This window comes from Cnephaeus nilssonii (genome assembly GCF_951640355.1).
Source record: "Cnephaeus nilssonii genome assembly, chromosome: 9".
Lineage (NCBI taxonomy): Eukaryota > Metazoa > Chordata > Mammalia > Chiroptera > Vespertilionidae > Cnephaeus > Cnephaeus nilssonii.
The window spans coordinates 5,007,641-5,024,438 of NC_137080.1; the positions used below are offsets into that span (position 1 = coordinate 5,007,641).

General features: G+C 53.3%; 1 protein-coding gene across 3 annotated transcripts in view; it reads right to left on the minus strand.

The window, feature by feature from the left end:
• ZDHHC14 (zDHHC palmitoyltransferase 14) overlaps positions 1–16,798 on the minus strand; it is a 180,549-nt gene that overhangs the window by 64,231 nt on the left and 99,520 nt on the right. For all 3 annotated transcript variants that reach the window (XM_079781067.1, XM_079781065.1, XM_079781066.1), the window contains exon 2: positions 85–245. In XM_079781067.1, the coding sequence (XP_079637193.1) occupies positions 85–245 (161 nt within the window). The remainder of the gene's footprint in view (positions 1–84; positions 246–16,798) is intronic.

Genomic DNA, 16,798 nt, shown 5'->3' on the forward strand with positions numbered 1-16,798 from the left:
CGCCCTGGCCCTCTCACGGGCCCCTGCGGCTGAGCTGAGCACGGGCGGGAGGGGACCGGGGTGAGGGCAGGTCTTCAGCGTTACCTATTTGCCTTTCCAGGTCGGCGGCTTCATCCGGCGTGGCTCGCGGAAGGACTCCGGGGTCACTGAAGCTGGTGCGAAGCAGGGTCCCCATCACAAAGAAGAACAGGACGCCACCAACCACGGGAATGGCAGGGGTGATTCTCACTGCGAGGTACGGGCAGCTGCCAGCAGGTGGGAAGGCGGGAGGGGGGAGAAAGGAAAGGTAACGTCAGTAATCAACAGTACGCGGTCTAGATTCTCCAAGCTAAAGGCTTCTTTGGAGAAGCGAAATTGATTTCCATTAAAAATTCATCTATGCTGAGCATTTACATTTGGGGCGGCCTGCCATTCTCTCCCGCAGACGGTGCAACCCTCCCTCCCAGCCACAGCCAGCCAGGCCCGCGGCTCCCACAGCGCCACCAGCAAAGAGGCTGATGGGAGAATGATCTGCTGTCCGATCACCCGGATGTACAGACAGCCATGGATCTGGGATCTCCCTCCCGTCCCTGGAGACACCAGACTGAGCTGGCCTTTCCTCACGGGTCACGCAACCTGGGGCACCAAGTGCTGAGAAATGCAGATTCATCCTCCAAAGGCAAAACACATGTTTTTAAATCAATCTTTTGGAGCTTGTCTATTAAAAGAGGTTAACGAGCTATGGAAATGAACTTGCAACCCGTTTCCAGACAGAATGAAGGGGTTCGGTGGCTGGGCTGTTCTAACCGCCTGCTCTTCCGGAAGGCACTGGAGCTCCCATCGCCGCGCACGGCCAGCTCGCTCTGGGAGCCCCTTCACTGTCCTCCAGCTGGGGGGCCGGGAAAGGGGGCCTTGGGACAGACTCCAGTCTAGGCCAGCAGGGCCCGGGGGCCAGGAGCCAGGGCAGCTGTGCGCACCACGCCCTGGCCCACTGCTGCTGCCCCTTGACGCCACAGAGGGCGAGAGAGGCCGCGTGAGAATCCGCTCGATGCCTGAAGCTGAGAAGGATGGGGTCCGCCGGCCGTGGCCATCTATTGTCACCACGCTCAGCGCCATGGGGGTGCCGCGGAGCACAGCACGGAGTCACGGAGTTGTCACAGCTCGAGTGAGGAGCGCCTCCCAGAGGTTCCACCTCATCAGTGACCCTCTTCCAGGTGCTGAAGGCGAAACAGGGGCTGGAGAAGGATGAGGAGGCGACTGGGCTCAGTCGTGGGGGTGTTGGGGACCAGCACCCCACTCCCGTGCAGTGCTTACGGGGGGGGGGCGGTGGTGGTAAGGTGCCTGACGGGATGGCAAGGCGATGTCCAGGCCTCAAGGACCACAGGCCATGACCCCCTTTGCCAGGGCCAGACACCAGCGAGTCAGAGGCCGGGCCTTCAGGAGGACGGTGACGTGGACTGAGGATGGTCACTGTGCACTGAAGGCCCAAGGCCTCGCCTGATCCCCTGCTCTGAGGAAACCCAGAGGCGTCCCGACTACTCTCAGAAGGTGGACGGTGACCCCAAACACGACCAGGCGGGACTTCCTGCCAGGCAGGTGGCCTCCAAAAGAGTCATGTGATTCAGAGACAAAAATATGTGACATTTCTAACATCTCTTCCTCCCCCACACCGACCACCTGCAGAAACGGAGCAAAACAAACAAACAACATCGGGTCACCTCATCCGGACTGCGGGTGTGACTTCTCTTCACAAGACTCATGGGAAACCATAAAAAACCACTGTCATTCCTGCTCCAATGCGGCCCGCCCAAACTCCCAGATACTTGGAGCCTCTTTAACATCCTCAGGGATTCTCAGAGGAAAGCAAATTTGGCAAAGAGAGCAAGGAGACATAAAAAACTTGCCCTAGCTGGTTTGGCTCAGTGGATAGAGCGTTGGCCTGCAGACTGAAGGGTCCCGGGTTTGATTCCGGTCAAGGACACATGCCTAGGTTGTGGGCTCGATCCCCAGTAGGGCGCGTGCAGGAGGCAGCAAATCAACGATTCTCTCTCATCATTGATGTTTCTCTCTCTCTCCTCCCTCTCTGAAATCAATAAAAATATGTATTTTTAAAAAGATATGAAGATATGCTTAGTATAAAAACGATAATTGCTGCCCTGGCTGGGTGGCTCAGTATGTGGAAATGTCCCATACACCGAAAGGTCTTGGGTTCAATCCCCGGTCAGAGCGTGTACAGGAGGCAACCAATCCATGTTTCTCTCTCACATCCATGTTTCTCTCCATCTCTCTCTCCCTCACAGCTTTCTCCGTCTCCCTTTCAGACCTGCCCCTGCCCCTGCCCCCGCCCCTGCCCCTGCCCCTGCCCCCGCCCCTGACCCTGCCCCCGCCCCTGCCCCTGCATGAACACGCGGGCCCAGGGCTTTCCCGGCCATGAGATGAAGGGAACTACAAGTGCACAGTCCCAGTGAACGTGGACACTTCTAACTCGATGAGGTAAACCTCCTCCTCGCACCCATCTGGCAGGTGCAGTCTGGCCCTCCGTGGCTCAGGGCGGGAAGGGGGGCTGGCAAGTGCTGATGTGAACAGCTCCATCCCAGGTGGCTTTCGTATTGGGGTCGCCCAGACATTTGAACCTCACTCTGAGCCGGTGAGTTCTTCAGAGCCCCCACGGGACCCAAGTGTACTGCCCTTGAGGCACCGTTGCCCTCCTTCTACCCAGAGCCCACCCTTCTACCTCTCTCTCTCTCTTTTTAAAAAATATATTTTTATTGATTTCAGAGAGGAAGGGAGAGGGAGAATCACTGATCAGCTGCCTCATGTACACCCCTATTGGGGATTGAGCCCACAACCCAGGCATGTGCCCTTGACCGGAATTGAACCTGGGACCCTTCAGTCTGCAGGCTGACACTCTCTCCACTAAGCAAAACCAGCTAGGGCCCAACCTCTCTCTTTTTAAAAAAATATATTTTTTAATTGACTTCAGAGAGGAAGGGAGAGGGAGAGAGAGATAGAAACATCAATGATGAGAGAGAATCACTGATCGGCTGCCTCCTGCATGCTCCCTACTGGGGATCGACCCCAAAACCAGGGCATGTGCCCTAATCGGGAATCGAACCGTGACCTCCTGGTTCATAGGTCAACACTCAACAACTGAGCCACTCCGGCCGGGCTCCCTCCCACATCTCTTTGCCCCTCACCCCCACCCCCACCCCCGTTCCTGTCTTGTCCGAAACCTGGGTTGCACTCACTTCCTTGGCTCCGGCTTCCCTCGCCCTCTGCCCACCACAGGCTCCCCTCTCCGTCTGCCCACACACTGCCGGCTCTGTGCCACGGCTCCGCTCAGGAGCCGGCCACCACCCTTTTCCTGCCAAATCACGTTCCAGCTCCTGGTCTGCCATCCATAGCCTCTCGCACGTGCCCGTCTCGGCTCTCCTCCTCCTCCTCCTCCATCCCCTCCCCTTCTCTCACATTCGAGGGCAGGCGGACCTCTCAGCCTTCCCAAACAGCCCCCTGCCCACCCAGCCCATCTCGGCTCCTTAAAGCCTCCCCAACGTTCACGTTCCTGTAAAGACGCTGTGAGGAGTTGGCCTTGCTCATCCCCAGACAGAAGTGATGGCTTCTTTGTCTGAACCTCCTGACATTCTGGCTCGCCCTCCCTGGGGGCCTGTGGCTATTTGTGGACATGCCTCAGGGCCTGGCTGGGCTGCAAGTCCCGCAGGGTGAGACCCGGCACAATGCGCCATACACAACAGGTGCCTGATAAACACTTGTTGAGGAACTCAATGAACGGGACCCACTGACTGACTGTCACTGTAACACGGAAAAGAGGAAAGTGACGTCAGCCAGGCCCTCAACCTCAACAAGGTGCCTCGTGTCTCAGGCTCGCTTCTCTGTCTCCCAAGCTTGCTGGGTCCCATGACTTCCTTCCAACAGGTGCAGAGGCTCTGCCCGTCCAGGAGGCTTCCGTGGCCGAGTTTACAAGGTTCCCTGAGTTGAGCATGTAAATGAACACGGTCCCAGCATTAACTTGAACCTCTAACCCCTCCACAGGCTAAAGTTCTAGCAGATGAAACATCTCATGTTGGTACAACCTGGTACAGTCCCCTGTCCTATCAGCCTCCATGTGACAAAGAACCATGTCAGTTTTTCCTTGAAAGTTTGGACAATGCTCTTTACAAAAGCTGCAGGATCCACGCCCCTCAGCAAACCCTGAGGCCAGAGCTACACCCTCCCCTTCGAGCTGCTGCTGGGAAAAGCAGGGCACGTGTGCAGTCCTTCTGGTAAAGAGGCGGCAGCAAGCGGACCTGCCCGTGACAGACTGACAGATCGCTAGACCTCCAGGAGGCCAGGCCCGTGGGGGAGCTCAGCCGCTGCAGGGCGTGACAGCCAAGGCACCACAAAGAGAGAAGAAAACTCCCAGCCCGGGTCCGGACCCCTCGAAATGGCTCCTTCCCAGTTCTGAGCGACTGTGCTGGGAGCTCCGGTCCCGAGTGGCATCTGCGAGGAGGAGCCCTCCTTCCCTGCGGCTCTGGGTTTGATACAAGCTGAGGCCGCAGCTGCCACAGCTATAAACACCACGCGGAGTCCTCTTTCCGTCCGAGGAGCCTGACCTACATACAGCCAGGGCCGCGCGGAGAAAGGCTGCCACGTCGCAGTCTTCCTGAGGCTCAGCGGGAAGGTGGCTGGAGGGAGAGCACGGGAATGCGAAAGCGCGCATTTCACAGCAGAAAAGGACGGGCGATGGTGGCACCAGACCAGACAAACGCTCACAGGATGCGCAGCCTTCGGAACGGCCCCGCCTCCCACGCACATCCCTGCGAGCTGAGTTTCCATGTGAAGATTGAACGTCTATTATAAACTGTCAGCTCCCTGTGCATTAGAGGTGACGGAGGGCCTTCCAGGTAACGAGTAGAAAATGAAGCACTGCCAAGGATGGGAAGCAGTTTTTCCAGTTTCAATGGCAATTTTCTCAAATCACACACACACACACACACACACACACGCATTGATTTCAGAGAGGGAGAGGGAGAGATAGAAACATCAGTGATGAGAGATAATCATTGATTGGCCGCCTCCTGCACATCCCACACCGGGGATCGAGCCCACAACCTGGGCATGTGCCCTGACTGGGAATCGAACTGTGACCTCCTGGTTCATAGGTCAATGCTCAACCACTGAGCCATGGCTGCTGGGCATCTTCTCAAATCTTTAGGAAAAACAATTATGTGTGCTTCGATCTTCATACATGAAGGGTGGAACTGTTTGCTGGGTGCCATATTACCGGACACCATGCAATTAGTGTGTTTTGTCGTTAACTATGACAGAATTATTTTGCCATCAGATACTGACGTCCCAGAATCAATACTGCCGGTAGTCCTGCTTTCATGGTCAGAGGCTGACCGCCTCACATGCTGTAATCTGACGTAAAACTGGTTCCTTGGACAGAATCCTGGGACTAAATTAACTTCTTAAACATTTCAGATAGGAAATCTGGATTTCATTATCGGGTAGCTAGTCTCTCTGTTTTTTCCACAGGACATTCTTTGGGGAAAGATTAGCTTTCCTTAAAAAACCAAACCAAAACAATATTAACAACATGTAGCAGACATTAAAACCAAGAGGCCTTGGGAACGAAAAGTGGAGAATCCTTTTCCATATCAAAACCATCTGAGTCATCTGTTAATATTTTGCCTGCAAATGGATGCACAGACCAAAAATAAAAAATAAAAAAACCCTGATAATTGTGGCTCAGGACCCATAACTACAACATGGCCTGGGCCTGGTGCTTGTGTTCTGGGGAAGCTTAAGCGTATGGACGCTGTTCTTCACACGTCAAAACGAGGTCGGCAACGAGCTGTACAGGAAGCGTAAGTGGCCGTGCTTCGTTGATGCTGCATCCTCGCGGGTTTCTGTGCTCCAGAAACCCCACGGTTAACCTATTATTTTAAATCTCAGGGTCTTCATTGCCCTGCACTTCCACAATAAACAGTTAGGGCAAATGATCATAAAGTGAAATAATCCGAGCCAGTGACTCACACGTCTGAAACAACAACAGCGCAGCTTTGTGAAGAATGGAGGTTGTAAGGGTTATAATAAAAATGATCTTCCTCCTTTGCGTATGAGTCACTGTAAAAATAAATGTATTTTTCATTTACAGGCAGGGACATAAACACCATCAACTTTATGGTTTGCTCCTTAATCACATACACAGCAATGTACCATTGCAGGGCAATGCTGAGAACATTAAGGGGAGACAAATCGAGGGGAAAGGAGATGCGGAAAGAGCATCCACTCACAATGCCAGAATGGGGAAAAAACAGGAAGACGATTTCATAAAGCTCCTAAGAGCGCCATTCCTCTACAAGACACCCCACGGCAGCACTCCGTGTTTGCAAAGCTCCTTCTTAGTAATGGCACATAATCATAAACCTACCAATATGCCATGGAAGGAGGAAATGAAAATATACAGGGTCAGGGGCCAAAGGGGGGGGTGTAACAAGAGAAACCTGGAAGGAATAACTCAGACCCAGAGAGCAGGGCTGGGTGAGAGTGGAACTCCGCTCATAAATTTGCAGACTGTAAAGATGGCTCACCACATCATCAAAAGCTCCGCAGGCTCATTGTTTGTTTGCTTTTGTGTGTGTTTTTAAAAATATATATTTTATTGATTTTTCACAGAGAGGAAGGGAGAAGGATAGAGAGTTAGAAACATCGATGAGAGAGAAACATCGATCAGCTGCCTCATGCACACTCCCCACTGGGAATGTGCCCACAACCAAGGTACATGCCCTTGACCGGAATCGAACCTGGGACCCTTGAGTCCGCAGGCCGACGCTCTATCCACTGAGCCAAACCGGTCAGGGCTACAGGCTCATTGTTACAACCTCTCCGTCTGCTTTCTTATTGGACAACGGCAGCTTCCAGGCTCACGAAGGGAAGAAGGCGGAGGACCCACCCCACGGACAGGGCCCAGTCCTAGGGAACCTGGTGCTCCCTGCAGGCCTCCCCCAGGTGCCGACATCCCACAGGATGTCTCTGGACACAGTCCAGTCTCGCCTGAAGCCTGTCCAGCTCCCATGTGACAAAGTCAGTGTCTTGATTATTAACTCGGGGGTCCCCAGACCACCCAGACAGACCCAGTTATAGACAGAGAACCTGGGAAACGGTAGTTTACAAATACAGGCGTCAAATCCAAGTGTGTAAACAGCCCGATACACCCATCTACCATTAGGAATGTGCAAGGGCTTATGAGGGAAAACTGGTGTTTCAGAGTTTTTGCCAAGCGATTTTGAGTTTGATTCAAAATTCCAGGAAGCCAAAGGCTTCTGACGAGTGTGTAAGCAGCGGAGGAAAGCCAGCACTCCTCTGCCCCGACTGGCTCTTTGTGATGGAGTTGTGCGAGCTCCTTACATGTTGTGGCTATCGACCCCTTATCGGATGCACCATTTGCCAACAGATTCTCCCAGTCAGCACGCTGCCTTTTCGTTTTGTTGTGTTCCTTCGCTGTGCAGAAGCTTTTTAGTTCGATGTAGTCCCGTTTGTTTATTTTTCCTTTTGTTTCTCTTGCTCGAGGGTATGTGCCCAAAAAGGTATTACTCAGACTGATGTTAGTTTACTTCCGCTGTCTTCTTCTGGGAGGTTTATGGTTTCGGGCCTTCCATTTAAGTCTTGACCCATGTTGAGTTTATTTTTGTATATGGTGTAATAGAGTGGTCCAGTTTTATTTTAATGTTTTTTGCATGTTATCTGTCTAGTTTTTTCAACACGACTTGTTGGAGATACTATCATTATTTTTTCCTCCTTTGTCATAGGTTAATTGACCCTATAAGCAAGGGTTTATTTCTGGGGCTTCTATTCTGTTCCACTGATCTATATGTCTGTTTTGTTTGTTTGTTTGTTTGTTTTTTGGTGCCAGTACCACACTGTTTTGATTATTATAGCTTTGTCATATAGTTTGAGATCTGGGAACATGATGCCTCCAAGTTTGTTCTTCTTTCAGGATGGCTTTGGCTATTTGGGGTCTTTTGTGGTTCCATATAAATTTTAGGATTATTTGTTCTAGCTCTGAGCAGAATGACATCGGTACTTTGATAGGAATTGCACTGAATCTGTAAATGAATCATATAACTCAATAACAAAAAAATAAGCAGTAGGTATACCAGCCAAGAGTAAAGACGTGGACAAGGACACAAAACCTCCCCGTATTCACTGTGTCCAGGCCTCCATGGCCGACTGATGAGCGATAAGGCAGAGTCTTCTCAGACCTACCTGGACCGCTCCACTGTCAGGACAGGGGTCTCTCCAGGTTGTTCAGTCCCTGCCCTATCCCTGGCGCCCCAGACGCTTCCTGGGAGGGGAGAGGGAGGACAGAGAGGGAACGGCGGAGAGGCGGCCCCGAGTCAGACCTCATTCATCCAGGGCTGGGCCGCGCTGGCCAGTTGGTTTAAACAGCAGAACGAGTGCACCCCAAAGACAGGTCACGTTCTGAGGACGGCCTTCCCCGTCTCCAGAGACCACAGCCTGGGAGGGCTGTCACGTGGCTGCCAAAAGGCATCACTTCAGGTCGGAAGCCCTGTTGAGACTTCATGATGTCGCCACGCAGAGGTCCGCCCGGAAAGAAGGCTTTCCAATGCGCTCACCGCGCCTCCATGCTCAGGGGGCAGACCTCGGCGGAGTGCTGCTTCTGGCGGCTCTTGGAGACTCTTAGCCAGAGCGGCCCCCGGTGGGAAGCAGGCCGCTGAGCTGCTCAGGACGACAGGCCGCGGTGCCGTCTGAAAACAGCGGCAGGCTTTGCAGACGTGCTTCTCGGGGCAGAGCTCTGGGACGGGACCTCTGGGAAAGGACCCACTGACCAAGGAACAGCCACTGCTGCTACCAATGCCGAGCGCTCCCTCCTCCAGAGCGTCCGGGAGGCGTGGGGACACTGAGGCAGCCAGCCTCGCCGTGGAACCTGCCCTCCGGCTGCCCAGCTCTCGGGAGGCTCAGTGACACTTCGGCGCCGTGTCTTATCCCGTCTATGGAGAGAAGGTCCACAGATGCTCCGAGGGGCTTGTGGCCCCGAGAGCACTGAACACCGCCGAGGAAGGCAGGTGTGTACCCGGGCACCTGTTCGGAAACGCACTCGCGCGCTGGCGGCTAAAGACGCCGCCCCAGTGCCGCACCGTTCCCCAGCTGCCCCGCCCGCTCCCCACACCCCAGGACCGCGCCGTGAGCCAGGAAATAGAGCCAGTGTCTGCCCAGGCTGGAGGCCTCCAGGGCCCAGCTCCCGGAGGTCATAGGTAATTTGTCTGTCAGCTCAGGCCTTACGTGGGGAACCAGCTTCTCAGCCGGCGTGGTGCACACGCCCCAGTCTCATCAAAGCAGATGGGTGCACAGTCATTGAAGAGGGAGGAGGAGAGGGGCCACTTCGTGGCTGGTGCAAATGGGGGGCAGGTAGTGAAGCCCCTTCCCCATCCGGGAGCCTGAGGGTGGGCATGACTCCTAAAAGCTGAAACAACTGCTGCATGAAGAAGAAAGACAGCAAGGCAGCCCAGCCAGCATGGCTCAGTGGTTGAGCATCAATCTATGAACCAGAAGGTCATAGATTGATTCCTGGTCAAGGGCACATGCCTGGGTTGCAGGCTGGATCCCCAGTGGGAGGCATGCAGGAGGCAGCCGATCAACGATTCTCTCTCATCATTGATGTTTCTAGCTTTCCCTCCCTTTCCCTTCCTCTCTGAAATCAATGAAAATATATTTTACAAGGGAGAAGAAGGAGGAGAAGGAGGAAGAGGAGGAGGGGGGGGGGAGGAAAAGAGCCAAGGCCAATGGGAGCGTAAGAAGGAGGTTCTGGAAGAGACTGAGGGGGGGTACCATCGCATCCCCAGCCTTGTCCGGAGCCGCCTGAGACCAAGCGGACCGACAGTTAAGAACCTGACTCCGTTCCACACTAGAATTGGAGGGCGGGGGGTACAGAGAGCGCCATGGAAAGTTCCATGGTGTTGTGGGAAGTCCTTAGTCAGTGGAATCAGGCCAACTGGCTTCAAATCTTAAATCTGGTGCTTATTTTACAAGTTTGAGAACCCTGTCCTTTGGAGTTTTATGAAAGCTTTATTACATAGACATTACCGATTCAACCTCCAGCTCCTCTCCCCTCCCGAGGTCAGGGGTGGGACTAAAGTGCCAACCCTCTGATCACATGGTGGTCCTCCTGGGGACCAGCCCCCATCCTCAGGTGCTGTCCAAAGGCACCTCACTAACGAACAAACACACCTTTGTTCCCCCTCATCACTTCGGAAATTCAAGGGTTTTGGAAGCTATGAGCCAGAAATGGTAGACGAAGGCCAAATACATATTTCCTGTTATAAATCACAATCCACAGTACGGTAGGTGGACTCCTGGAGGGCTCCAGTGACCCCTGCCTCCAAGGTAGTCACAGTCACCAGGAGTGAGGCTGAGCCTAGCGACCTGCTTCTAGAAAATGGCAAAAGTAATGGGTATCACGTCCAGAATTAGGTGGCAAAAGTCATAGCAATGTCCCTCCGGCTTCCTCTCACTCTCCCGCTGGCTCTCTCAGAAGGCAGTCTGGTGGCAGCGGTGAACGGTCTCAGAGGCTCCGTGGCCCGGCTCAGGACGGAGGTGGCCTCCGGCCAGCAGGCTCCTGGTGAGTGAGCTCAGCAGCAGATCCTCCCCAGGCAAGCCTTGAGGTGACGGAATCCCCCGCCCTGTTTTGAAGGCAGCCTGTGCGACTCCCTGAGCCAGAGGACACAGCTCAGCTGCCCTGGATTTCTGACCCAGAAATATGAGATGATAGGCGTTTGCTGTTTTAAGCTCCTAAGTTCTGGGGTGATTTGTTACACAGCAATCGCTGACTAGCACACATGACTCTCTCAGGCACAGACTGCATTTGGAAACTGTATACGCCAAGTAAAATGGAATCCTCGTCTTCCTCCAGTGAAGGGGATGGCACCCCAGTGCACAGAGTAGATCCTGAACATCCGTTCCCCCTGTGACGTGCTCTGACTAGCTGGGTGGCACACAGGGGTCCCTCCGGAGAGAAGGAAAACTCACGAATGATTCGTTTGGGCTCTGTCTCTGCTTAACTGAAGCCCGAGTTACCTTTCCGTGGGCTAAGTGGCTAATGTTCAAGGCGACGTGAAAACTTCACAGAAACAATGACCGGGACAATCTGACTTCTTAATACGTAAAAAAAAGCATATGTTCATCCACAGGGGAGACCTTAAAATTCAACGAGGGAGCTGAAAAACGGCTACCTCCTTAAAAACTGCAAATAAACACAAGTTCATAAAGTGAGCGCAAATAAGCCCTCAGGCATTCCTGAAGATCCTCTGAAATCTCTTTATTTACCCGCTGTGTTTCTTTAATCCTGTGCAAGACGCCACCAACATCTATTTCCCCTTTTGCATTTCCTAAGAAAATGTGTCCACCTTTTATATAAAATGGTAAGAGACAAACACCTACCAGCCAGCCTTTGTTTTTTAATGAGTTTAAAGAACGCTCTTTCTGGAATTAGGCTGTGCCAACGTTTGCGCCCCTGTGGGTTTATTGTTGTGAGGGGCATAAGAGAATACAGTCCGAAGTCTTCGGGGCCTGCCGGCTGTCCCCCTCGAGCTCCCTTAGAACCCTCCCGGTGAAAACACAAAGGAAAACACGTCAGCAGCAGCGCCGGCCGCAGACAAGAGCACTCCACAGGCACGGGCTGGGGCTTTTCCACTGAGAGGCTGCTGGTGGGGACGAGCAGAGGAAGGCATTCTGGATCACACATCACACATCACACACACCATAAAGCAGAACAAAGCAGGCGGCCCCCAAAGGGCAGGGAAGGACTCCACAACAGAAGAAAATGAAACGCCACCAACCCCACTAGTAATCAAATAAAGGCACGGTCACAACAGCATTTGTAGATTCACATGGACAGATGCCCCTAAGACTTCAGAGAGAAGGAAGGAGGCCAGGGAGAGGGAGAGGGAGGGGGAGGGAGGGCAAGGGGGGAGGGAGAATGCGAGAATGGGTGGGAGCGCAGAGACCACGCAGCCTCCTTAGAACATGGCCTGGAAGTACCGCCCGGAGCCTGACAGTTTAAAGTCCCTTCTGTTTTAAGCCCTTTTCCTATGGACAGAAAGAAAGGGGGTGGGGAGAAGGTAAAGGAAGTGGAAGGCAAGAAAAGAAAAAATAATGTACAGTAAGTAGGCTTTTAGGAAGCATAAAAAATTACATTTAAATAGCAAAAAAGTCATTTTAAAATGATTTGGGCAGCTTTTTGAGACCAGAAATAATTTCCTTAAAGTCGACACCACCCCAAATGAGGCTGCCGCACAGCCTCGTCCTCGCCTGTTTCCGTGTCAGTTACTTCTCTCGATCACAGCAGCGGGAACGGGAGCACAGGCCGACCCCCAAGAGGAGAGCTGGGACACTGTCCAGCCCACTCCTGTTGGCGACACAGACTCGCCCGTTTCTCGTTAACATCGGAGGTTAACTGGAGATGATGTATCAGGTCTAAACTCTGTCCGATGGCAGAATTTCTCACTTGTAGTTGTGAAAGCTTTTGACATGACATTCACATTTATAAAGGCAGGAACTAACATATTGAATGACTCGGTCCAGGGACCTGACCCGAAGACTGCACTGAATTGTCACAAAGTCTTGTGTGTAGGAATCAGGACAGGTGATGAAACAGAGTCACCACGCAACCTGTCCACGGCCAGCTAAGTCGCAGTGAAAGGGCAAAGCACCCAGGGCCACCTCAGGCCACAGCTGGGTGCCAGCGCGGCCCGGGCTGTGAGACCCTCAGCGCCATCTGTTATGCACTCAGGCAATGTCAGGTTAGTTAGGTTCATGCAACCTTCTCAAACCCTCCCCTTTGTATGTGCCCTGAGAGTTGCTAAAGCACCATTCTGCATGTGGACTGGGGTCTGACGCGTCCCCCGAGGAATCGTGGCTGCTCCCCATGTTCCTTGGAGGGAGAGATGTGACTGTGGGAGCTGAAGCCCCACCCCCACCCCGAGAGCTCGCGTTGGCACCCACCCTCCCTGAGCCCCACCTCTCCGGGAGGCAGGGGGCCCTTCTCACAGCTGTGCAGCCTCCTGCTCGGAAGCCGAGGTTCAGAGGGAAAATCATGGAAGCCTTTCCTCCAGGCTGCGCCGGGACTGTCTGAGGCCGCCCTCTGTGACGGGCTGCTGTAACGCACACTTTGCCGTGACGTCTGACTCCAAACCACAAAACAAAGCCAAAGATGCCGAAACCGGTTTGGCTCAGTGGATAGAGCGTCGGCCTGCGGACTCAAGGGTCCCGGGTTCGATTCCGGTCGGGGGCATGTACCTTGGTTGCGGGCACATCCCCAGTAGGGGGTGTGCAGGAGGCAGCTGATCGATGTTTCTCTCTCATCGATGTTTCTAACTCTCTATCCCTCTCTCTTCCTCTCTGTAAAAAATCAATAAAATATATTTTAAAAAAAAAAAAAAGCCAAAGAGACCCGACTCCCCGTGTGGGCTCTTGGCTGGATCATTACATATGTCATAGGACTTAGGTGCCTGACAGCTGGGAAGGAAGGACCTAGAAGCTGAGACAGCCCGGGCACATCACGGGCCGGAACGGAGGGAAGCAGCTGAGCCTCCTTGCCGGGCCTCCATCTGGTCAGAATGGGGAAGGGCCACCCCCAAGTCCAGAACAGGGCTGGGCTGGGCCCCAGGGAAGCCCAAGTTCTGGAAGGATCACGCACCTCAATTACACTCAGCATTTTAGATCTGGAATGTTCCCCACTGCAGTCTCATTGCTGACTTTCTTATTCTCTGCCTGATCAGGACGGGTGGTTAGCTTTCACCCCTAGGACCTAGCAGAGCGACAGGCTCCAGGGGCACTGTCGATGCCTGTTGGATGCAACACACCAGGCGAGTCCTTTGCTCTTACAGAGGAAGAGCTGAGAGGGGCGTGCCCGGGACCACAGAGCGCCCGGCCCCTAGGCCTGCCCCTGCTGGTCATCCAGACAACGGTGGTTCCGAATCTAAAATGGACCGGTTGCAGTCGCCTCCAGAACCCGACTCTTTACATGACCAGCACCGGCTTTCCTGACAGGTCTGGGAGCCACGGCCACATTCTCGGCTGCGAAACATCTTTTCTGCAGACACGCCAGTGGCAGGTCCTACGATTTCCGGGCTCTGATGGAAGCTAATGGCTCCGGCAGAAGGGGAATGGTGCTGAAGAGTCCGTTCCGCTTTCCTCTTACCGAGAGCAGTGCGCTATTAAGAGCAATCTGTGCTTAACGGCAAGAACACGCGGGGCCAGCTCTCCTGGCGTCCCAGCTAACGTCTCCTCAAGAGGACAGCACCGACGATGCTTTCACTTAGAAGTGGCTACGTTACTGAGTGGGGTCCGGGGTAAACTCTCCTGGGGAGCTGATGCAACAGTTACACACATGCCTGGTTCCATGTTCCCAAACACGAGGATTTTGTTTATTTTCTGGGTTCTTTTGAACTTGTTGTTACTGATGGTGAAATCCTGCTTGTACACAAAGGCAGAAACATAAGCTTTTCCTGGGAAAATATTTCACTGGAACGTGTGGAATATGTAACTCCTCAGTGAGGATGATGAGAACGCTTTAAGAATGTTTAGAGTAGCTGAATCCTAAATTCTAATGAGTGCACCAATTAGAAAATACAGACATCAAAAGACAGACATGATCTGTTCCAACAAATCTACCCACTTCTAAATGAGCAGCTAATTTATTATCACTCTCTTTCCCCAAAGCAGCCCAAGGTGTGAGAGTGTGTGTGTGTGTGTGTGTGTGTGTGTGTGTGTGTGTGTGATGAACCACACACTGTGTTCTACGTAGCACAGAAAATCCTAAGGGAGGAAATGGGCAAACCGAGAGCAGAGCTGCTGATCTTCCAGAAGGATGTGCAGCCGTGAGCTGCGGAGACGGCTCTGGGGGGCAAGTCAGCCTGGCAGGGAGCCCACCCGAAACAGCGGGGCAGCCACAGGTGCCGAGCCCGGTCAAGGTGACAGTGTCAAAATCCTGGCTCACGCGTACTTGCTCTGTGACTTCAGCAAGTTACCTCACCTCCCTCTGCTGGAGGTTCCTTAACTCTAAGGCGAGGCTAATCATCAGACCTACTGCAGGGACTACTACATGTGCACTTATCTCACCTTTAATACTAAAAAAGAGGAAGTTCTCAAGGAAATGGCAGAGACACGGGCAGGAAGCGGTAGAGCTGTGGTGGCTGAAGCAGCGAGGTTCCTGAGGACAGACGCCTGGGGCCTGGAGGCCGTGTCCGGCCCACAGATGGGCGTGGCTGGCTGGCAGGGCGCTGTGTCACACGGAAGAGGTGACATGGGCTGGTGAGCCCATTGCGGTCTGCACAGGCCCATCACCCTGGCGACCCTCCCATCTCTGCTTCCTGCGAGCCCCCCCAGAGCGGCTGCACTGGCTTCCCCTTTGCAGATGGCCAAGCAGACCCATGGCAGAAGCCTGGAAGCAGCAACCTTGGAAGGCAGGCCGAGAAGGAAATCGGAAACATGCCTACAGGAGAGTAGGCAGAGAGTAGGGAAAGAATCCAAGAGAAGGAAGTTCCCGAAGAGGACCGTGGCCATCCCTGCTAGGGCTGAGGGTTCAATGGCACGGGACCTGCCGGGTCGCCCAGGGCAGGCGGGCGAAGAGAATGGAACAGAAGTCAGGCGCCTGCCTGTGGATTTGTGCCCAGCGCCTGCAGGACTCAGGACACTGAGGAACGAGAACCTTTTAAGAGCGGGCAGCTAGGGGCACTGGCCAATAGTCTCAGTCATTCTAAGGACAGATTAGGAATCTACTGCCCAGTGTCCAGAGGGCCTGCTTTCCTGTAGCTACACTAACACTCCCCCAGACAAGTGAGCACATGAGCTCAGCAAAATTAGCGGACGTCTCCGCACACCATCTGAGTTTTGTATCCATATTCTCTGGAGAGGCTTGGGAAGGTTCTGGCTGGTCACTGCTAAGTGTACTATCATTGGCACAGTTTGAGAGAGGTACCTAAAATATAACTAAGATGACTGGGAAGTGTGTCTCAGGGACTTACAGAGGTCTGCCTTATCTCAAGCGCAGAGAAGTGTCAGCAAGGGGGCAGGTGAGCAGGCCGCGGGGCTCTTTACCAAGAGATTCCCTGAGTCTCAGAGTTGGATCGGAAAGAGACCTCAGAAATCTCAAGTTCAACGCTTTCACTTTACTAACGGGGCAATCGAGAGAGGGTGACAAAGTCACACTGTCCCATGCAGTCACTGGGGTTAGACCGCGACTTGAACGCTGGGTTCAGTCTGGGGTTTACACTTTGAGTGAGATTCAGCGTTCCTGTTGGGGGGTGCTGACTCAGGTGGATGCCCTCACAAGCCTCACCTTCACCTGAAAGAGGACTTGCTACTGAACCACTGAGAGCTTCCATCGTAGGCTCAGTTGGTAGAAGCCCTTAATTAACCACAGGAGCTGTGGTGTTTTCCCACCGAGGATCAATGCCCCGGGGGGGGGGGTGGTTAAGGAGAAGTGGAAATCACCAAACAGGTGTGCCGAATGCACTAAAGCTCATCTGTTGTATTTCTGAGTCAAACAGGCCCTGCTGTTGAGCTTACACTTCATCTGCTCAGTGTTGCACCACCTGGCTTCCTCACCATCCCCTCTGACCAAGGAATCCTCTGGCTTGTGCATTCCTCTTCCAAATTCTTTATTAAAAATGTGCAATAAGGCAAATATTGACTGATCGCCATAGAAACTAAAACCTTACACTTCTGACCACAGATGAAGGCTCATTTAAGTCCTCTTTTAAATTTGTTTTTTACTTCTGATCTGTGCCTTCCTAAA